This window comes from Etheostoma cragini, chromosome 11 (genome assembly GCF_013103735.1).
Source record: "Etheostoma cragini isolate CJK2018 chromosome 11, CSU_Ecrag_1.0, whole genome shotgun sequence".
Taxonomy (NCBI): Eukaryota; Metazoa; Chordata; class Actinopteri; order Perciformes; family Percidae; genus Etheostoma; species Etheostoma cragini.
Window position 1 is genome coordinate 22,763,563 of NC_048417.1, and position 23,478 is coordinate 22,787,040.

The window sequence follows — 23,478 nt, forward strand, 5'->3', positions numbered from 1 at the left end:
ACACTACATTGGCACTCAGCACGCTACATCCTTTTATCTTTTCTGTATTTTGTTTATTGTTTGTATTTTAAAGTTTGAAATCCCATATAAGTTTGCCTGTTCATTCATTCCTGCTAATATAATTAATTCCTGCCAATGCACACTTTATGTGTGTATACATATTTGTACATACGTGTGTGTGTGTGTATACTAACGATATGGGTGTTAAAGTTTTTTAAGGTTGGGAGAATATAAAAAAGAACGTTTGGGGAACGTTCCCTACACGTTGCACGTTCTGAGAACATTGGATGTAACCAAAAACTCACGTTCCCAGAACGTTACGCAAACGTTCTGATGCAACCAAAACACAACCAAACCTAACCTTCCGGGAACGTTCCCGCAACCAAAAAGAACGTTTCCAGATTCGTTCTGCAAACCAAAAAAATGTTAGCTGGGTACTTGTATATTTCATAGTAACCTATTTGGACTACTTTTAGGCCAAATAAATGGACTGAGTATTTCCACTAAATTTTGGTCCTTTTTGTCTTAAAAATAAATGTAGACCTCCATATTGGTAAATAATAATACAGTCTACAAATAACATCTACAGTCTATGTATTTTGTATTATGTTAAATTGACAGCATTCTAAAATCCTGGCTGGTTTCATGCAATCATAGGAAATAATAATATATTATCTATTTAATTTACTATCTGTAAATAATTTGTCTACCCTTTTATAAAGCGTTAAAAACAATTTCAGGTGCCAGTGTCCAGGCAAAAAAAAGGCGTGTCATAGCCTATGTCCCCTCGCTGTTGTCTCGCTCGGTCCGGACGTTGTCCCTTTAAACCGTCCAGCTGAGCGCAGTCAGGAAGTGGCGCAACTACCTCACACATGCGTCGTCATCAACGCAGTGACGTCTGTGTGTTGTTATGGTGTCTCTTGTCTGATTCACTTGGCTTCCCCGTGATTGTGGGACCCGGTGTCGACCCTCGGCCAAAGCACCAGCTCCAGGTTGACGGTGTGCGGGACATTTCAGCAGCATGGCCGACGGTCCAGAGGCGGATGTTGACGAGCCGTCCAGTATCAACTTCCCTCCGCTCATCACTGTCTCCGGTATGCCCAGTGCCACTGCTGCAGGTAACCATGGCTAAATGATTCATCAGCATGTATACTGCATGTGGTAAGAAGACAGGAAGACAACGATAACAGGCCCATAGATAGGTGGTGGGCCAATTATTCAGAATCCCCCCCAGCCCAATAAAAATGAACTAAACCAAACTAAAGCCCCAATATTGTTAAGAGCACCACTTCTATGGATGTGTTAACTGGCATGCAACATGTAACAACAATCCACGCAACTTTAACCACTCATAGCAACATCTACAACACAGATGTGGTGTTGTTGAGGGTGCCTCTTTTCTGTGTAATGAGGTGTGGCTCATAGAGTCAGGAAACATCTTCGGTAGGACTATGTCTGAAATATTTGATGTCATAACCTATACATAGTTATAATGAATGGATTTAGACAATGGGTTGAGCATCAGAGCTTGCATGCAAATGTACTACAAGTGTTGGACACAATAATAGTAACACCTGCACAAGTTAACACAGCCTGGCAATAACTAGCCTCCCTTGGGGAAATTTGTGTTAAAGGTGGCCGGCCACCCATATTTCATTACTTTCTGAAACTGAAGTTCTACCATGGACTCTGTAACATTTCTTTGTGGAAAAAATGCCTTGGTTACCTTGTTTCAAGCCTTTCTAGCGTGGTATAGAAAGCTTGCACGAAGACTCAGCTCCATTTGTGCCTGTTCTCATTAATATTCAATGAGGTATGCTGCTTGACTCTGATTGGCTAACAGTTGGCTAACAGCCAATGAGAGCCTGGCTATCAGCATCCTTTACCCAGCCCAGCTGGGTGAGCTCATGAATAGTAATGATCTTAGGCAACATGACGTCAGACTGACCAGCTGTTGTGATTGGCCTGATTTCTCCTCTGAGTTCTTTTCAGTGGCCAGAGTTGACAGAGGTGGTAGCAGTTCATTTTCACATTCACAAACACATACAAAGGGTTTTGTGTGGCAGGGCACAATTAAATAGCTTGACTGTGTCGGAGGGCTCTGGTTTCAGTTCTGACGTTTTACAACAATCACTGATTCTTGCTATATTTAGCAGGGACATTTGTACAGTTATGCAACAAAATAATGTGCAGTGAGAAAAGCCCTCTGAATTGCAGGGTTGTCAGACAGGTACAGTATGCTTGGTGTATTTTCAGTATACAGTCTAAAACAAGAAAACAATTGGAGGTCTTTGCTGAAAACATACAATATAGCAACTATATATAATAACTATATAACTATATAGCATGCATTAGTTTATTTAAAAGATATGACTAGTTTTGTAGACAATTATTTCGCATTGGTTGAACAACAAGCCATAGTTTGGCAGTTTCTTTTCTGTGTGTCCTCACCAGGCCGTAACCTAAAGGAATGGCTCCAGGAGCAGTTCTGCGACAAGCCTCTGGAGCAGGATGACATGCGGCTGCACAATGTGGCCTACGTCGGAGACCTGGACACCCTGAGGAACCTGCTGCAGGAAGACAGCTTCAGACGGTGGGAGGGAGGATCACTTATAATATGAATATAATGATTGCATTAGTATAGCACTATGTGGTTTGTGGTTGCTGTGCTGTGTGGGTTTATTTGGTAGGATTGGTGAGTGACAGCCTGAGAGACACACATGCTGCAGAATATGCCCTTACACATCTCTTCCACAAAGCAGTCTTGTGCGGCATAACACACGCCATATCATGTCCTCATTGCCTAACTATGCTCTAACCAAACATATTCTTTTCTCAATGTACGAATTGTGGTTGATAGTTTGTGGCCACAGTAAGACTCAAACACTTCACAGGTTTTGGAATAATTCAATTCAATTCAATTTTAGGAATACAGTCCATACAGGTACTGGAACTTGTCAGAACCAGGCAAGACCATTGTACAGTGGGCAGCACTCATCTAACCCCAATCCCACTGTGGTTGTATGCAGCACTCATACTCCACACCCAGCTAACCCATTATTACTGGCTTAGGGCAGTTCATCTCCATTCCACGTGGTTTACAACATGCTGTTTTTTTTCTCAATAAAACACTTCATTGGGTTCTCCCTGCCCGCCTATCCAACATGCTGGAGGCATCGGAGTTTAAAGCAATACATTTTAGCAGGTAGCTGTTGTAAAAATTTAATTTGTGATGACCACACAGCAATGATATTTTTAAGACATATGTGTTTTTAATGTGGTTTTATGGTCATTAGCCTGCTTTTAGGGCGTACTCACACTTGGCCCAGTCAAACCGTACCCCAAGCACGTTTGAACCCAAAGTCCGGTTCGTTTGACTAGTTTGTCCACTTAGGGCAGTGTCCAGGCACAGCATTCTAAACCTTGCCTGGGCCTGCTGGAAATGTAAATGCACTGTATTTATATTGCGCTTTTCTAGTTTTAATGACTACTTAAAGCACTTTTACAACCTTCCGATTGGCAAATGCTTGCTCTACCACCTGAGTCACAGCCGCCCCTGCAGTGAAAGTGATGGTCCAAGGCACGGTTCGGTTGGACTCGGGTTAGGTACGCATCAGTGTAATCGCTAAACGTGCCCGGGTCTTCCTTTACACATGAACAGGAATTGTAGTCAGCGAGTCCGGCAATATAATGAAATACTGTAAGTGCCGTGGCCCTGGATTTTTTCATGCAGTCTGTGTGCAGGCCAGCGGGGGGGTGGGTAGGGTGGGACAATCGCGTTCGGGTCCGGTTCAAGGCAACTGGGCCAAGTGTGAGTCCAATAGTAATAAGAATTGGATCTATGGATACAACTAATAACCAGTCCCTTCTCTCCCACTGTGCCAGGCGCATCAATGAGAAGTCTGTTTGGTGCTGTGGCTGTCTGCCCTGCACGCCTCTGCGGATCGCTGCCACAGCGGGACATGCTGCTTGCGTGGCCTATCTGATCGCCCAGGGAGCCGAGGTGGACCTGGTTGATGTAAAAGGTCAAACGGCCCTCTACGTAGCTGTGGTGAACGGTCACCTGGACTGCGTACGGATCCTTCTGGAAGCGGGAGCCAATCCCAACGGAAGTCGCCACCACCGCAGCACCCCGCTGTACCACGCTGCCCGGGTGGGAAGGCAGGACGTACTGCAGGAGCTCATCAGGTGAGGTTAGGAGAGGATTAGTCTAATACCTCTAGAGCTGCAAAGATGAACTGATTAATCGGCAGCTATTTTGAAAATCGGTTTGAGTCATTTTGTTATGACTCTGATTCCAGCTTCTTAAATGTGAACATTTTCTATTTTCTTCACTCCTCTGTTAGACTGGGTGAACCTCGCCCACTCTGCCGCCGATGTGATTTCCCCCTGCAGCTCGGTCTGGAAACCTGCCCCTTTAATTCTCCTGCTTCCGTTCACAATTTTGCGGGAACCAATCACAAACTATCTTATCTACCTCGCACGCTATTTGTGGATTTAACACGATGACGATAGAGAAGCGACCAATCAGCTTCTTGTTTACATTCAACTCGGCGGCCACCGAAGCGCAGCAACCCACAGCAAAACACTGACAGACATTTTTCAAAATTTTGTGACATTTATAGAACAAACAACTAATTTGAACTTGATGGAGAAAATAATCCACAGAATAAACGACTATGAAAATGATCAGTAGTAGCAGCCCCAAAATCCTCCATGCCAAACAGGTCCATCTTTAAGCCTTCCCTTTTAAAAAAGGTATAACAAATGTTTTGTTTTTGGTTTAGAGTGGATTGTCGAGAGCTCAGCATTTTGATCTACTGCTCTGTGATGCAATGTGTTCCATGTCCTGACAGCTTCTCCCATCTTTCTCAGAATGCACAAAATTAAATCATAGGGTCCCACTGGTCAACAACAGCAGCCCCCATGGGACAGTAGTCCCATTGACAGGAAAAAACATTCTAAAAACGAAATAAGTGTCCATTTTACCCCCAACGTTTTGATCTAGACACATACCTTATCTATAAACAAAATGTGAACTATACATTTGTAGCAAAGCATGCCTTCTTAAATATTGTTTTAAGATAATATTCAGTGCTATAATCCATCAGGGCTTACTGGCTGTTCCCTGTACCACGCTGAAAACGAAGGCCGGCTACACACTGGCTGCGTGGCGGGGGCGTGGCGTTTCTGTTGCGTGCCAGCTGCATGGATTTTCCTATGTCCTACACACCAGAAACACCACGCTGCTGCTAGGTGACAAAGAGGGAGGGCTATCTGGGGACATAGCACCGACAGATTCAAACTCTGAAAAATGGGTAAACATAAATATATAGGCCGCTGATTTGATTAATGCAAGACAACATTGGCCGTGTTGACAGCAAAATAGGTCACGGAATATTTTGTTCTTTATGACAGGTGCTATATTTGAAAATCTTTTTTTTTTTCAATTTATATCTGCATTGATGTCAAAACCTAGAGACTTATAAACATCAACGTGTCGTTTATTTAATATGTATTTGTGTCAAAATTACATATAAACATCTTTACCTATTCTATTTTGCCTGGAAACGCTTCCAACAAGCTTGTGTGTTGCGTGAAAAATAGGCTTTGGTTAAGTATCTAGCATGCACAGGTTTTTGGAGATATGCATGTAACGCACACAGGTTGTAAGCGCTAACCGTTACCATGGGAGCCAAAATAAAAACGGACACGCCACGAAGCTGACACGCTCACGCAATGAATCCAGTGTGTAGCCGGCCTAAAGGTCACAAAGCTCCTAGACTGTGGAATTTACTTTGTATCTTTTGTGTTTTACTCTGATTTACTGGGATTTATTGTGTTTAATGATTATAATTTTAATTTATTGATTTTAATCTATTTATTTATTTTGCGTCTCCATCTGTGATAGGTGCTACATAAATAAACTTTACCTACCTACTTTTTTGTATATATGTATTTTCTTTAGAGGGCATCAAGATTTAAAAAAAAGGAAGTAAAACTATCTATGGTCCCCCCCGTCCAGGTTCAATGCCGATGTAGACATGGACCACCTGCTGGGTCCCCGGCTCCTTTTAAGTGCTCGCACCTTGAACACTCTGGTGGTGTGTCCTCTCTACATCAGCGCCGCCTACCACCACCTGCCCTGTTTCCAGCTGCTGCTCCAGGCCGGTGCTCAGCCTGATTTCAACTATACAGGGCCCGTCTGCCAGGAGGCCCTGACCCGCGGCCTGGCCTCCTGCCTGCTGGATGCTGTGCTGCGACACGGATGTGAGGTGGCCTTTATCCATGTGCTGCTAGACCACGGGGCCAACCCGGCCCTCGTGCCTTGGGACGGGACAGAGCTGGAGGGTCCTAATCGGAGGAAGGTGGATCCGGAGGCGCTCAAGGTCCTCCTGGAGGCGAGGAGTGAGTCAAATCTGAATGTGCAGGGCTTCAGCCTCTGCTGAATTGTTTTATCCCCGGTGGGGACAAAATGTATCCCCCCCCCTTAAAGTGAACAATGCTACCTCCCCAATAGACCATTATACTACAGTATACTATACCTAAAATAGAAGTAGGCTATTTTAAACCAAGTAAGATAGATAGATAGATAGATAATGATCCCAATAAAATGGGAAATTACAGTGTTACAGCAACAAAATCAGTCACACAGTTCAAAATATTAACATAAATGAAATACAAGGATATACATACATACATACTTACAATATAAATGAAATAATAATAGGAATAAAAGACAAGATCAAATTTTTGAAAATGAGTAAAGCGCTGCAACGTCACATAGTGCCATAGAACGATAAAATCTGAGTGGCAGTTGTTGTTGTATTTAGCTGCTACAGAGCTTCGAGACGCCGGCTGACAGCGGCAGTTGTTGAGCCAATAGGTGACTGCGAGTCGGGTACAGGCCCCGCCAGACTACAGTCCTTCCAGAGGCCGTGGGAGTTGAGTTGAGCCAGGAAATGTGAGCGTCATGCGGCAATGACAGTTTCATTTAGGCACCTTAACGACTCGTTAAGTTTAGGAAAAAGATCAGGGTTTGGATTAAAACACTCCTGAGGAACGACCACACATTTGCCGGAAAGTACTTTGTTAATGAAGTCTGTAAATAAGTGCTTTGGCATGCCTGGCACTATATCTATGGTATTGTAAGGGGGGTTTAATTCTTGCACGTTTTGATTAGTTGTGCTTGATGAAAAAAAAAATCCCCCCCCCTCTGCTTTCTTACTCAAATGACACCCTGTATATTACTAACCAATAGTTCAAGGAAGGGTTTTACACAGAGTTAGAGGTAGGTTGGAGATAGTTCAAGAAAAATCCCAGCAAGCACTATTCCAGGCCAATAACTGTTATATTAAATATATAGAAAGCTGATTTAATTGAAGCAAGACAACATCGGGAGTATTGGCAGCAAAATAGGTTACAGAATATTTTGTTCTGTTTGACAGGTGCAATATTTAAAAATCGATTTTGATCTTTTTGATTTGAAATAACATGTAATTAATTAATATGTATTTGTGTCAAAATGACATAACATCTTTTCCTATTCAATTTTGCCTGGAAATGCTTCCAACAAGCTTGTGTGTTGCATGAAAAATTGGCCTTGGTTCTATTTCTAGCATGCATGCGTTTTTGGCGCGGCTCGAGCTGCGACTGAGATATGCAGGTCATGCAGACAGTGTGTAAGCGCTAACCTGTTAACATGGGAGCGGAAATAAAAACGCACACACCATGCAACTGACACGCTCACACAATGCATCCAGTTGCTTTTTCCCACAAATTGCACCCTGTATATTACTAACCAATAGTTCAAGGAAGGGTTTTATACAGCGTTAGAGGCAGTCTGGAGATGGTTCAGGAAAAGTCCCAGCGAGCACTATTCCAGGCCGATTACTGTTAGCGTGTTGAAAGTATTTTTTAAGAATCTTCAATGTAATTTAGTTGATTTTTAATTGTCAAATGAATGTGTTTTGAGTTTTATTGATTGTGGTTGTCTCTGAACATCCAGTCATTTCTCCTTTGTTTGATGTGCGTATAGAATTCTAAGAAATATATGCACTTTTTAAAATTAAATTAAAAACAAACAAAGTGTTGCGCATAGGTCCATCAGGGAGATGAATTGATTGAGCAGAGATGTTTCTAATGTTATTATTAACACCTGTGCTAAATCTTTTTTCTCAAGTTAAAACTAGAGTTACTAGACACACCTGTATCGAAAAGACCTCCAAGACTGCTTAAATTGCTGGTACCAGTATCGGCGAGGACGCGAGTCCATGCACTGATCCCATACCACATAATTTAGCCCCAAAGAAAATCTATGGCATTAAATCTCTGTATGCACAGTATTTCTTGATGTCTCATTGTTGGCTGATGCTTAAGTTTAAGTGCCAGAATCTGTATCGGGAAGAACAAAAGGTTAATGAAATATCATTAGTTGAAACAAAAGTTACGAATGTAACCACGGTGCTGTGAATCCTGGATGACCGCCAGGGTTTTCTGAATCTCGTGAACTCACAAGAAGGTTTTGGAGGAATCATCTTGTGCATGACACTGGAAGTTATACCTGAGCCCAGGGTCATCCTGAGGTCTGTGGATAGAACTACTCCATCGAAGTACTCCACCTGTGTGTGCGCGTGATGGAAGATATTCTGTGTATAGTTCTATTTCATTCTTAAGAATGAAATAGAACTATACACAGAATATCTTTACATGCCTTTACATACCATAGGTATGCATGCTAGAATTATATCCGTTGTGTGTCACCATTTAAAGACAGCTCAGACAATAAAAGACATGACTAACAATGTGACTGGCCATGAATAATGTAAAAAGGTTCAGATTTAGTTAATTGAGTGAGCATTTGACAAATAAACTGATCTAGAAACCTGTGATCGGGGTTCACCTGACCCTGTAGTATGGTTCTGCTGCAGCTGCTGAGGAGATCTGCTCTTTGCTTTGTCTCTTCCCAGAAATCCCTCGCAGGCTGACACACCTGTGTCGCATCAGGATCCGCAGAGCGATGGGCAAAAATCGCCTAAAACACATACCCTCGTTACCGCTACCACAACCCATCAAGAACTTCCTGCTTCACCAAAACTGAAAACCAGCACCCTTCCGTTCTTCAACAGAGCTCTTCCAACCCAAACCTTAAAAAAACCTCAGCCAATCCCAACACCAATCCTCCAAATAGAGCATTTTGTGAACCCGATTTGCTAATTGCTTATTATTTTCTAAGAATAAACAGTTAATATTATTTTTCAAAGTTACAGTTATGTAATACTCCATTCTTCCTATTACTGTAACAATGTATTGAAGTGCTTCTTAACTTGTCATGAAGCCTTAGTAGTGGTTTGTGGTAACTGTATGTGTAAGTGTTTGCCTCTGACTTTCCAAATCACCGGGGTGTGTTCCAGTCTTGCTTCAAATAGCATTTTACATCTTAAGAGCCATACATAATAAGGATGTCAGTTGGTGTTTTGACTGGAACATGCCATGTATTAAATATCCCGTTCAGATGCAGGGGAAAACTACCCAGTTCCAGCTCCTTGAATTGCTCATTTATTTGTTTTATGTAAACTTGGATTTTAACACTTTCACTAACTCTCAGCCGGAGCGAATGTGGCAAATTGTGCAGCATATTTGTGATCACTAGTGTGAATTGCAAGGATTAAAAAGTGCCCTCTTTATAATATATGTACTGTTATTCTTCTTCTATTATGCATTAGGCACTTTTATTTGTCAATCCGTTTAGATTTGGTGCTGAGCATGCCTTAACATTGAGTTTTGGAAATGGCCTTAATGATTGATCAGACAATAAATACTAAATGTAAAAATTGTAGATTTTTAAGAAAGAAAAATGAACAAAAGGTTTAAATGAGCAATGTAAGGTCCTAGGTCTTAACGGAAACACTGCTAGGAGAAAGGTTTACATTCTTGGTCTAATTACCATTGTGTGAAAAAGTTGTACTGTTTACGCATATTTAACAAAGCTCTCTCTGAAAGAAATGAATTCATGTCGAATACAATATCTTTTTATCTATTGCACAGAACGCTGCTTTCTCTGTGAGTCTGTTGCACCTATTGGCTTCTGCGCCTGTCTCTTGCACAGCTTTGTGTCGTTTCTCACACATTGTTACTGGACAACATGAAATGTGAGTGCATGGTTTCTTCTTTGCTTGTATTCAGTAAATGTATAGTAATCCTACATTTTCTACTGTATGTTTTGTATCATCTAAAAGGTCGGACGGGTCCTCAAAAGTGCGTTCCCCTTCGAGGGGAACTCGAACTGCGTCGGTTCCGACACTATGGGAACGCCTTTAGGCATGACAGGGCTGAATGCGAATGAAAACTACTCCAATCCTATTTGTCCTACTGAGAACGGTAGCATGTGACGGCATAACCGTAGGGGCATATAAGCACACCGGCACATAGCTCATTAGCTTTTTTCTATTCAGTCGGCACGTTGGTTGATGTTGTGTTTGAAAAATTCCATGTATCCTAGTCACCTGGAAGTTGCAGTATGTCCGAGCAGTTAACCAGTTCCGGAAGGATGTGTGTCTCCCTGCCCGCGTTTCATCTCGGTAGGAGACTCTCATGAGCTGTGTGTTGCTTGTTTGGGCCTGTCGCACGCCACGGCAGCTCTCGAGGGGGCTGTTTGTGTCCATTGCGAGGCCCTGCCCGTGCGTGAACTGAGGTCCCGCACGGCCCTCTTTTCTGCGGACGGCCAAATACGCTCTCCCCATGGCTCGGGCCCCGCGGCTGCTGAGGCGGCTCGGCTGTTTTGGTCACGTGGATCGCATCGAGATCTGCTGGAGGTTTTCCAAGACGGCTGTTTCCCCCAGTCCCCGTTCGTTGGCCAGGCTCTCGGCTTCTTCTGTTCGTGACGCTAAACAACGTAGCGATTGCACTCTGGCTCTGAGGAGCTCGTTGTGCTTGGCAGCGTGGAGGAGGGAGAGGACTTCCGGGTGTCGGGCCGACGTCATCAGAAGAGCGCCGCGCCCGATTGTGATGTCACGAGTTGTGGCAAAACGCGGTCTGGATTGGCCACAGGTTACCTCGCTCCCCAGCAGACGTCGTCTTTCAGCCAGCCGGCGCTGCCGACGGAACCGTGTCTTCCTCGCTGGTGGGGAAGGCATATATGGCGGCGGGCCAGGCTGGATTGAGCCTGCACACCATGGCGGTTTTGCTGGCCTACCAGGCGGGCCTGTTGCTGGAGATGGGCCACCCACCGTCAGCACCGGAGACGGAGTGTGGCTTCTCGCGGTCCGCCTCGTGCAGCTCGGGACGCAGGGCAACGCTCCCGCGCACCCCTCCCCGGCAGGTCGGACCTGAGGGACGTCAGCTATTTGCGGAGGGGCAAGGCGCGGAGGTCCTGACTGTGTGTTTAGCCCCCGGAGGCCGACTGAGGTCCCCTCCAGGGTGGCTGCTAGCGTTGTTGTCCCGCCGCCATGGCGCTCGGGAAGCGCTAGCCGCCCCCGAGCCTTCCCCGCTCTGCCAGCCCCAGGGCGCCAGTGGGCCGGAGGTTCGGCTCCCGAACTGCGGTTCATCGGCGGGTTCTATCTGGCAGCCCGCTTCAGGGGCTCGTCCTTGATCGGCACGTTGTACCATCCACCAGCCCGGGGGGTTGGGTCCGCTGGCGAATTTCGCAGAAGCTTGGCAGGGCTTGGAGAACATTCCCCGTGGGTTCTGCAGTCCGCGGGGCGGTCCGGAATGTGGTGCACCCGGACCAGAGCCTGGTGCTGGGATGATAAGTGCGCTCGCTGCTGGAGAAGGGGGCCGTGGAGCATCTTCCCCCGCCGGCCTGTGGGTCCAGTTTCTGCAGCCAGTGCTTCCTGGTTCCCATGAAGGACGGAGGGGTCTGCGCTTGCGCCCTCTCTGCAAACTGGCGCATAAGATCCTCCTGTGGTCCAAGCGGAGACTGCTCTCTCTCAGCAACATGTTTATCCCTGGGCTTCAGAATCAGGGTGCGGACCTGCTGTCGAGACAGGGGCTGAGGCCCGGGGAATGGCGGCTCCACCCCGAGGTGGTGGAGTCCTTGTGCGGAAGGTTTGGACCTATAGATGTGGACTTGTTTGCATCTCGGGAGACTACGCACTGCCCTCTGTGGTTCTCCCTGACGCGGCCGGCCCCGCTAGGGCTGGACGCCATGGTGCGGGAGTGGCCGAGGCTGCGTCTGTACGCTTTTCCCCCAGTCGCTCTGCTCCCGGGGATCCTAGAGAGGGTCCGTCAAGAGGGCATCCGCCTGCTTCTGGTAGCGCCATTCTGGCCGACCCGAGTGTGGTTCTCTGACCTGATGGCGCTCCTGGACGGTCCGCCATGGCAGGTCCCTCTGAGGAGGGATCTGCCCAGGGAGAAGGCCGGGTTCTTCACCCTTGCCCAGCCCTGTGGCGGCTGTGGGTCTGGCCCTTGAGGGGGCCCAGTACCTAGAAGCGGGCCTGACGCCAGGAGCGGTCGAGACTCTCCTTAGCTCCAGGGCCCCGTCTACAAGGAGGATGTATGGCCTGAAGTGGAACTTCTTCTCTGCCTGGTGCAGAGGACGCATGCTGGACCCTGTTACAGGCCCGGTGGTTCAGGTGCTGGAGTTTCTGCAAGACCGCTTCTCTGCGGGCCTCTCCTCATCCACCCTCAAGGTATACGTGGCAGCCGTTTCAGCTTTCCACGCCCCTTCGAGGGATGGGTCTCTGGGGAGGCTTCCCCTGGTCGTGCAGTTCCTCCGTGGGACCCGGAGGATGAGACCTGCGACTCGCCCTAGGATTCCCACCTGGGATCTGGCGGTGGTTCTCGAAGCTTTGGCTGAGGCCCCCTTCGAACCCTTGGAGTCGGCTGAGGCCAAGTACCTGACCCTGAAGATGGCCTTCCTCCTTGCTATCACCTCTCTGAGGAGGGTGGGGGATCTCCAGGCTCTTTCGGTTGCTTCCCGATGCCTGGAGTTTGCCCCGGTTAATGTGAGGGCCATCCTGCTCCCGGTTCCGGGGCTACATTCCCAAGGTGCAGTCCACTGTCATGGGGCCTGTGGTACTGCAGGCGTTTCATCCTCCACCTCATGTGACGGCGGAGGACGGGAGGCTGCATTTGTTCTGCCCTGTCAGAGCCCTGAGTATCTTCCCTCTGAGGTCCTCCCAGTGGAGGAAGACAGACCAGTTGCTGGTGTGTTTCGGGTCCCCCAAGGCTGTGCTCCCCGCTTCCAGACATACTGTCAGCAACTGGATCGTTCAGACTATCACCCTGTCCTATCAGGTGCGCGGCTTGCCTTCACCTGTGGCTGTACGGGCTCACTCCACGAGGGGCATGGCGGCCTCCACGGCTCTCCTCTCTGGAGCGTTTCTCCAGGGGGTTTGTGACGCAGCTGGCTGGGCCACTCCTCACACCTTCTTCAGGTTCTATAGTCTGGACCTTCCCTCCGCACCCGGCACCCGGGTGCTCTCCTCCTAGTCGTGCCCAGAGGTTGCTTGCACACTAGGGCAGGCGGGGGTTCGGCGCGGGTTAGTGGGTATCTCGTTCCCATAGTGTCGTAACCGACGCAGTTCGAGTTCCCCTCGAAGGTGAACGTCTCGGGTTACGTATGTAACCCTTGTTCCCCGAGATAGGGGAACGAGACACTGCGTCGGTTCACCGCCCCTCGCCCCGCCTGGAGTGCCTTGCTTCATAGAAAGAGCTAATGAGCTATGTGCCGGTGTGCTTATATGCCCCTACGGTTATGCCGTCACATGCTACCGTTCTCAGTAGGACAAATAGGATTGGAGTAGTTTTCATTCGCATTCAGCCCTGTCATGCCTAAAGGCGTTCCCATAGTGTCATAACCAACGCAGTGTCTCGTTCCCCTATCTCTGGGAACAAGGGTTACATACGTAACCCGAGACGTTTACTGTTAACCATCTCCTTCAGTGAACATGAGTGAATGATTCCCTAACAACTCCTTCCAGGATATTCAGTCCAAATATCTGAGTTTCATGGACAGAATTACATGTTACATGTTCATACCCAGGGATAGTTAAGTCTGTTTAAAAGAAATGGGTCCTTTTGATGAAATGGATACAGTGAAGGTGATTATTATTGCCCCTCTATGGATATTGAAGAAGAACTCCAATGTGTAAAAGGGGGCTACTTTCTCTCAAATTACAGGGTATTTCATGGGCAACACGTTGTCTTTTCTACCAAGCTGATAGTGGCTTGTTGAACAGTCCTAATTGGATCATTCAACGGCTGATCGAGCTCTCTCTTCTCAAACGCCCGCAGTCTTGTTGTCTAATTCTCCCTATTGTCTCGTGACTTGTGACATCCCCCAGAGAGAAAGAGAGTAATACAATTTAATATGAGTGTGATAGAACTCTGGATAGGGACATTTGTTATTGTTGTGAAGCTGATAAATGAGCCAAGATGAAGTTTGAGAAAACCCACAATTTAGTGAAAACCCAAACTAGCCCTGTGGAAAATGCCGAGCCTGGGAAACTGGAAACTGGAGTGGAAGCAGCAGGAGACTGGGGGAGAAGAGGGCTGTCAATCCAAAAACTTCTTAAAAAAACTGGAGAAGATGGACGGTGTACTTTCTGAAAAAGCCAAGGGAGGAATAAAGATTTTTTGCAAACATGTTTCAAAGAAAGATCCTTGTTTTCAGAGTAGAAAAGCTTCTAAAACAGCAGAAACACTCCCGTGGGACAGTGTAATAATCCATTAAACTTATGAATGAGAACGAGACTTTCACAATTGACACATCAAGTCTCTAGATGGCACTGTCTTCCTTTCAAGCATGACAGACGTCTCTATGTCACCCAATGTCTCTTCCCTCACTCTCTTTCCTCTCATTTCTCTTTCTCCCCCATCTCTGCCTTTGTCTCTCTTTCCTTCCCTTCTATGTCAGCCTCTTCTGAGTTCACTTCAGAGGATTCAGCCGTGGACCTCAGCATGTGTCCTCAAGAGCCTCATCCTTTCAGAACTCATTGAAGCAAGTCTTTCATTAACAGAACACACACAAACGCACACACACACACACACACACACACACACACACACACACACACACACTCCTTTGCATTTAGTGCATAGTGAAGCAGAGATTGGACAGTTTGGTAAACCACTATCATCCTGTTGGAAGTTTCCATTGCAAGAGACTTTTCTTTCAAGTCAAACTTATTTTATGTAACAATTTTTCAGGATTATTAGAGAGATTTTTTATGAAAAATTTTATTCCAAAGTGAGGTCTCACTACAGAAGTAAAAACTTGAACAAAATTATAGCACAAGATGTCTTTCACAGACTCACTCCGGCCGAGGGCAAAGGTTCTGTTTCCACATTTTGGGGGGTGGGATGATCATAACTGCACTAACAATAACACTTCATTCCCTGCATTTATGCAACACATCGAATGTAGACCCGGTTACTGTTTTCCGTCAGATTATTTATAGATCTGAACATTTCCAACAGCACTTGAAGGCACCTTCATTTCACAGAGAAAGGTAAATATTCTAAATACTAGATGCTTAACATCAGCAGATCTGTTGGCTGCTTTGTACATGATAACTTACATCCCAATCAGCAGTACCAGGACTTTCACACTAACGAGATTTCCTGTGGTCATGCTTTTGTAAAGAAAAACAAACAGATGGTAAAAGGATTATTTCTTTTGAACATGACTGGAAGCTTGGAAAAGCTGAATGGTGTTGTTCATTCCCAACTTTATTTGCACCGCAAACTGCAATCAAAATCTCAACAGCCTCGGCTAATATCACCGCAGTGTTCCGCTTCAGCGGGGGACCAGCATGCCAAGGGATGTTAAATGCAGTGCAGCTCGCTTCATAAGGCAACCACAGCTTTTAGACGTGGATTAAAGTTTATTTCCACGGATCTTGTGTTCTTATAAAAAAATCTTCTTTGTGTGTGTGTGTGTGTGTGTCCGTGCGTGCCTATGAATATGTTAGTGGTGTTTGCTCAACAAAATATAGGACCTGTTTGTATAAAAGAGAGCAAGAGTCACGTTTGTTTGGATTGAAACTCACCTGTATGTTGTTAAGTAGTTCCACCACAATCACTTTGTGTCTGCTTCTTTGTCAGGCGGCCTGCTCTCCTGGACTTGCACTGCCGAGTAGCCTGTTGTTACCATTTAGTAATTGCCACGCGCTTTAATTTGAATGAGCTCATTCCTCGTGCATTCCGGAACTCTTAATTTCCTCCAATGATCACATCACTGCGTGCATGCCGCCGCCACACGCACGCACACAGGTATTTTGTCACCGTGCAATTCAAGATTCATCGAGTTCAAGATCCTTATTATTTTTCTTTCTCCTTTTTTTTCACCATACAGCAAACAGAGTGGAATTTGTCCAAACACAAAGCGGTTGACATGACGTACAGAGATGACATGGAACTGAGTTTGCCTTCCAAGAAAAGCAGCCTTCTCCGTTTGAACTCCGGCAGAACTATTGAACAGGAAGGCTTAGGTGTGGATGAAGCTGTCTCAAGATATGGATCATGTTTTCATTTTTGTGTCACACTGTAACGCAGCATATGTGCATCACTAAGGCACGTCCGGAAGCACTTTTCCTCTATTAAGGCCGTCTTGGACTATAAACCTCCCAATCAGAGCTCTAGCGCAATGAGCACACACAAGGAGTAAATGGTTGGAGAAATTGAAAGAGTCTCTACATATAAAAGCGTGTTTTAATAACATACCTCAAAGGGGCGTAATGAGGCTTAATTTGACTGTTTTCCAAAAAAGCCGGTAGTTGTGAAATGTGGCAAGGGCAGGAAGGATGTCAAGTCATTGCTTCTGTAATTACTGTCACTGTCTGTAACTTGGCTCTTATACTTAATTAGTTCCCTCTCATTTGAGTGATGTTTCCTTACTGCAGGACTACTACAACTTTTCTCGCAGGGTCTGACTTTCAAGAACAGTGAAGCCATTGTCAGTATAAAGTTTAAGGGGTGACTCGGACTAACAAACGCCTGATTGCAATTAAATAATATCCATATTCACTCACTAGCAGTGATGATGGGAATTGAGCAAGTGGACTGTGAGCCTGGCGTGGAAAACCAGCGCCATTGTGTGGTCTGGTTCTGTTCTTGCTGTCCTGTTATAATAATTCACTTCAGGTACTGTTAATGAGGCTTTGTAAAGCATCATCAGCTCATTACTCGAATCACGGCTTGAAGAAAAACGGGCTGGTTCAACACCTCATCAAGCAGATGTAACTACATGTAAGCGGACACTGAGATATTTGGTGATTGAAAAAAAAAAATGAATGCTTCTAAATTGAATGTAGTTTGAGCCTTGCTAGCAGTATGGCTCTGGTCTGTCTGTTCAAGTTGATAGGATTATTTCACTATTTAATGGTTATATTTGTGTCTATTATTTGATAATGATTTGATAATGTCTTATTTATCTATTTTATGCTGATAATGTTGGGTCTCCATAATAACTTAGAAGACGTTAGACTGAACTGACGTTAGAAGAGTTTTGAGACGTGTGTTACTATTGTAAGTCAACGTGTCTAAATATTGGAATAAAACTGGAAAGGATGGAGCATGAGGGAGCAAAGTCGGCTTTCCCCTGTAGCTAACTAGAACATCAAGACGTTGCTTCTGGGTACTCACCATTGGCAGGGCTCAATCCGAGGGCTGGCATGAACGGTTGTCTTTCAAATTCCCTCTGCGCACAATCGGATAGCGCCACAACAAACTAGAGCAACGCTGGTTGATAGATTAAACTTTTTGTCCTATCCAGTCTGCAAAACTCCGAACACATCTTCCTTCTTTAAGAATGACTTCACTGCTTCACTCCAAGTCTTCCAGGGCCAAAGCCTATTCGAAAGGCCCCTGTTTGCTAGAAGCAGCAGCCATCTTCTTTGTTGTCAAGTTGCAGGGAATTCACGCGGAACCGCAACTCTGTTGTCATTATGTTAAGCCCGCCCACCGACTCTATTTATGATGTGATTGGCGTGACTAGACGGAGAGTTGCTAGACTGACTCTGGCCGCAGGCTGCATTTGCTGCCGCTAGGCTGCTTCTAGATTTCTAGGCTAATCTTTTGGCCATTTTCTGAAAGGACCTTTCTGCAACAATAGAATTTCTTTGCAATAGATAAATAAATGTTTTTGATTTATTGAAACTTGACAATTATTGCAATTGTAATTATGTAACTGTCTGCTTATTGAGTCCTGGAACACACGAGTGAGCTTGCAAAAATTGCTCTGCTACATGTCGAAAAGTAGGTTCAGGAACAAATTTTGCTCATCCGTGGGCTACTAAAATCATGCTGAGTTTGTGAGCCTGGGGATCAGTTAATGGCAGCATGACAATATCCATTACACCAAACTACTCATGTTTAATTACTTCCGTAGAGCCGGGCTGCTCATGGGAAGGATTTTCCGCCACTGAGAAGATCCAGTGGTTAGGAGTGGGAAGGGCTGTTTTGGATGGTGAACAAAGCAGGCGAGCTGTCATGGACGGTAGGGTTGGGGGGACTGTGGGTCTCCTCCTCTTCTTTCTCCCCCTTGTCCCCCCACTAAATGAACCAGGAATCATTGGGCAGCTTCCCAAACCGCTGCCTGACAACAACATGGGCAAAAAGAAACCCCAGTTCAACAGAAGAGCGGAGAAAAGGAAGAGAGTCATTTGGTGGCCACCACTGTGGGAATGTTGTAAACTGTGCTTTCCTGAGGCCTTGGAAATCCCACACCAGAGCTGGAACCTGCGGGCATGGAAAACGGGGCCTGCCTCCCCCGAGAGAGGAGATGTCAGATACAGAACAACATCACTTGATCACTTGGTGTGGGGGAGCTGGCAATGACGCACTTTCTCTACTGTGCATCAAGGGGGCAGTTTGACAGAACAAAGGTTTGTGTATAATGGTGAGGTACTCACATACTGTCCACCAAATCAGCTGTTGTACTTTACACTTTTAGGACAGTGGAACAAAAGAAATTGCTACTTCAGTGATAACACAAAGAGGCCTAATTTTTGTAAGTATCATTTAAGTAACAAGTTTCTGACTTACTGACAGATAATTGCCAAATTCATTTTCACACTTAAACCCTTTTTGAATCACCAAAGGCGTGGCAGTAAAACAGAAGTACGGAGTGTGGACTAGTAGGAGAGGGGCTAATTCACTTCTTGGGAACTGCCAATGTACCACCCCCCCTTCCAACTGCTTGGGGCACCTGTCCAGAAGTCACAGCCCCCTTACTCTGACATCTGTCCATTTGTGCACGTGTAGGACCTGAGCATGTGTGTGTTTTTCAGGCCTTTGTAAAATGCAACTACCGAGTGAAACAATTTTTATTTTATCAATTTCCCCAACTAAAAGTTGAAAAGTTAAATAAAAGAAGTATGCAAGATTCCGACTCAGATCAGAGGCTTTGGATCCACAATATGTTTGTGGCAATTGTTATGGAGAAGCCTTTTGTCAAAATCTAGTTTAAATACCATAATTTTTCAGTGGATAGTATGTTCATATTGTGCGTAGTTCTTAATTTGTTCATCTTTAATCAATTTTAATTTCACACTATGGCATGGGTCTAATAAAATCTTGGTTGCAATCTGTGTCCAACTGTACAAGATCAACTTGTCAGATTGTAAGATAAATCAATCATACTGCTATGATATAAATAAATATAAATAAATAGAAAAAAGTTTATGAGAGCAGAGGCATGTCATCAGCTCAGTCATTATCCATCTGTGTTGGTTTGTTCTTGTTTTTCCTTTCACCTCCATCGTTTTGGTTTGTCTGTGCTGGCCTGGGATCAAATCCCTGCTAAGACCTTCTTTGTACACATGCAACAGCCTCTCTCTCTTTCATTCTCTCTCTCCCTTTCTCACTCTATCTGACTCTATTTATGAGTCATTGGTTCTTCGTCTTTACCCAAAGTACCTCACAATAATGTACTCCAGACTACACTGAGCAGAGTCTGATGATGAACTCGCAGCATGAAGAGACATACCTCAAGGAACATGATTATTATTTGGGAAATTAGAAGCATTGATCATAATGTGATGATTGTCTTACATGGATATATAGTATTTGGATAAAACTAGCAAGTAATCGTCTACAATTTGCAGTATAATTCTATTTTAGTACTGATGGTGCAACCATAAAGTAAAGAATATCTAGAAAATGCATTTCCTGCAGAAAATGTGTGTGAATTCTAAAAAAGTTAACTTAAGCTAAACTGGATTGGTATCTTACCTGTGTAAGATGAAAGTGAAGTAGTGAAAATGGTTATATAGAAAAGTAGGAATTGTTTTAAATAGTATGCATTGCATTGAAAAGTTTAATAACACCACTATTGTAAAAAAAAAAATGAAACATTGGCTTTAAAAGTTTAAAAAGGCCAAAAGATGTAGAACATTGTAAGGTTTGAATTTATTTTTAAGCTGAAATATAAAACAATTGTTCATCTCAAATGCATTGCACTGCACTGTTGGAAATCCATTGCATAGAATAAAAATAGCATTACCATAAAAAGGTGAAAGGTGAAATATATTGCATGTAAAGAAGGGGGATGTATGACTTTGCATTGAAAAAGCTGAGTTAAAAATGTATTAATTACAAGCATGTTCAAAGAAGAGTATAAGATAAGATGAGTCAAGGCATGGAAAATGCAGATGGATTGTACCTTTATGACATGTACTAAAATACACTTTAAATTTAAAGTAAGGCCTTTGAAGTAACGGTGATTTTGAGTAATAAGGACAAAGTCTGGCAGCCAAACACTATGTTCTACTGTTATAATAAACATTTCAAACGTGTGTGAACCCATATGTGTCCTGAGTCACTAAAGGACCGCCTACTGGGCTGTGAGCAAAACTACATTGGATGCAATATAGTTTGTAACTATGATAGATATATCATAGTTTTGGATGTATTATCATACAGTAATTATGAGCTGTGACAATAGAATCTCAGTTTTGTCATGGTTCAGCAGAATAATTCTGCATATCGCATTGCCAGACCTATCTCCACAGCACGTGTACACAGATAGCCTTGTCAAACAAAGGGAGGAAAACGTGATAAAAAGTCATAGCAAAGTATGTCAAAAAAGTGATAAATAACTCATAGTATAGTATTTCAGCAGAAAAACATTTTATCTTATGTTGAAAAACATGATGAAAAAGTATGTTGACAGCAGTCATATTAGACTATGTAAAAAAAAAGTCATGACATATTACGTCTGAAAAAGGTCATAGTATACTATGTTGAAAAAACTGATAAAAAGTCAAAGTGTAGTAAAAGAAATAGTATAGTAAGTTGAAAAATGTGATAAAAAAGTAATAGCTTATACTATGTCTACAATAGCTATTGTTTAGTATATTGAAAAAAAAGGTAAAAGGTCATAGTATAGCAAGCCAAAAATAGCCATAGTATAGTATGTTCAATAAAGGGATAAATAGTCATAGTATAGCCTGTCCAATTAAGGGAGAAACAGTCATAGTCTAGCATGTCAACAAAAGTAATAGCATAACATGTAGAAAAACGTCATAGTATAGCATTTCAAAAATAGTCATAGTATAGTATTTAATGAAGAATCATGGAATACATGTTGAAAAGCCATAGCATAGTATGTCCAATGAAGGGATGAATAGTCATGGTATAGCATGCCAAAAAGTCAAAACATAGTATGGCAATAAAAGTCATAGTATAGCATGTTGAAAATAGCCACAGTATAGTATGTCGAAAAAGTAATAAAAAGTCATAATACAGCATGTTGAAAATTCACAATATACCATGTTGAAAAAAGTCATAGTATAGCATGTTGAAAATACCCACATGTCCAAAAATTGATAGAAAAAAGTAATCATTTCATTTATCAAAAAAACATTAATAGAGTCATGGTATAGTTTGTTAAAGAACATCTGGAAACACATATAAACTCGACAAAAAAAGCAAACTCAGGCCTGGGGATTGAACCAGGGTTAAGACTACTAGATCTTGGGACTAACTCTGTGCAGCTGTGCTGCTGTCACACCAGCATATAATGAATATTGAAAACATTGTCTTAGCAATTAATGTTGAATGTCAAAAAGTCACGGTATGTAGCATGTCAAAAAAAGTGATTAAACAAAAGTCCTAGTATGGCATTTCAAAAATAGCCACAGTGTAGAATGTCAAAAAAAGTGATAAAAAGTAATGGTACAGCATGACAAAAAGAGCCATTGTATAGTATGGTAATAAAAGTGATAGAAAGTCGTAGAATGTTGAAAAAGTCATAGTATAGCATGTCTAAAAGTAATAGTAGAGCATGTCTAAAAGTCATAGTATAATGTCGAAAAAACTCACAGTATAGCATGTCAAAAATAGCTTTAAAAGTGTAGTATATCGGAAAAAAGTGATAAAAAGTAATATCACAGTATGACAAAAATAGGCATAGTATAGAATGTCAAAAAGTGATAAAAAGTCACAGTATTGCATGTTATAAAGTCATAGAATAGCATGTGAAAAAAAGTTATGGCATTGTGTTTCAAAAAAGGTACTAAAAAAGTCAAATTATAGAATGACGAAAATGGCCATAGTATAGCATGTCCAGAAAGGTGATGAAAAAGTCATAGTATAGCATGTCAAAAATAGCATTATTACAGTCTTTCAAAAATGAATGATATAAAGTAACAGTTAAGTTTAAAACCATTAGCCATAATATAGTCTAGTGATGAAAAGTGTAGCATGTGGAAAAAGTCATTGCACAGCCTTTCAATATCATTTATTAAAAAAGTCAAAGTATAGTAGGTTGAAAATAGCCATAGCATAGTATGTCAAAAAAAGTGATTAAAAAGTCTGTCGAAAGTATGTTGAAAATTGCATGTCGACAAAAGTTATAAAAAGTCACAGTACAGCATGTTGAAAATAGCCATAGTAGGGGCGGCTGTGGCTCAGTGGTAGAGCGGTTGATTGGAAGGTTGGCGGTTCAATCCCTGGCCCTCCAGTCCCATGCCGAAGTGTCCTTGGGCAAGACACTGTATATGTGTGTGAGCAGGTGGCACCTTGTCCGGCACCCTCGGCCACAGTGTATGAATGTGTGTGAATGGTGAATGATGTAAAAGCGCTTTGAGTAGTTGTTAAGACTAGAAAAGCGCTACATAAATAAAGTACATTTACATGTCTATAAAAGTCTTAGTATGTCAAAAAAATGTATAAAATGTCATAGAATAGTTTATTGAATAAAGTGATAAAAAGTCATCATAAAGTATATCAAAAAAGTAATAATAAAAAGCCATGGTTTAGTATGTCAAAGAAAGTCTGGATACATTCGATCTCCACAAAAAAATAGGGATTGATCAAGAAGTCAGACTCTTCCTACTTTTGACTGACTGTGCTTACTTTGGGTAGCTGTGTTAACCATTGAGATTGAAGACAGTCATAGCACAGTATGTTGAAAAAAGTAACAAAAAAAATCATAGTGTAGTATGCTTGAGCTGCAAGGTCTGATGCAAATTGCAATTGAGAACTTATATTTTCATATGCATTGAGCTTCAGGCATTTCGGTATTTAAATGTT

At 43.4% G+C, this 23,478-nt stretch overlaps 1 protein-coding gene across 2 annotated transcripts; it reads left to right on the top strand.

Moving 5' to 3' along the window:
- Positions 1–852: 852 nt before the first annotated feature.
- asb1 (ankyrin repeat and SOCS box containing 1) lies at positions 853–22,606 on the top strand. Of its 2 annotated transcripts, XR_004658423.1 has the most exons (6): positions 853–1,118; positions 2,455–2,593; positions 3,886–4,188; positions 6,026–6,408; positions 8,970–9,641; positions 22,597–22,606. XR_004658423.1 is itself a non-coding variant. In XM_034884834.1 (5 exons), exons 1-5 carry the CDS (start codon positions 1,022–1,024, stop codon positions 9,098–9,100), a joined length of 1,053 nt encoding a protein of 350 aa, XP_034740725.1. In that variant the 5' UTR covers positions 853–1,021; the 3' UTR covers positions 9,101–10,204. The 2 variants fall into 2 exon arrangements, 1 of the variants encoding a protein (XP_034740725.1); XM_034884834.1 differs by lacking the exon at positions 22,597–22,606 and having other exon boundaries at positions 8,970–10,204.
- Positions 22,607–23,478: the final 872 nt, after the last annotated feature.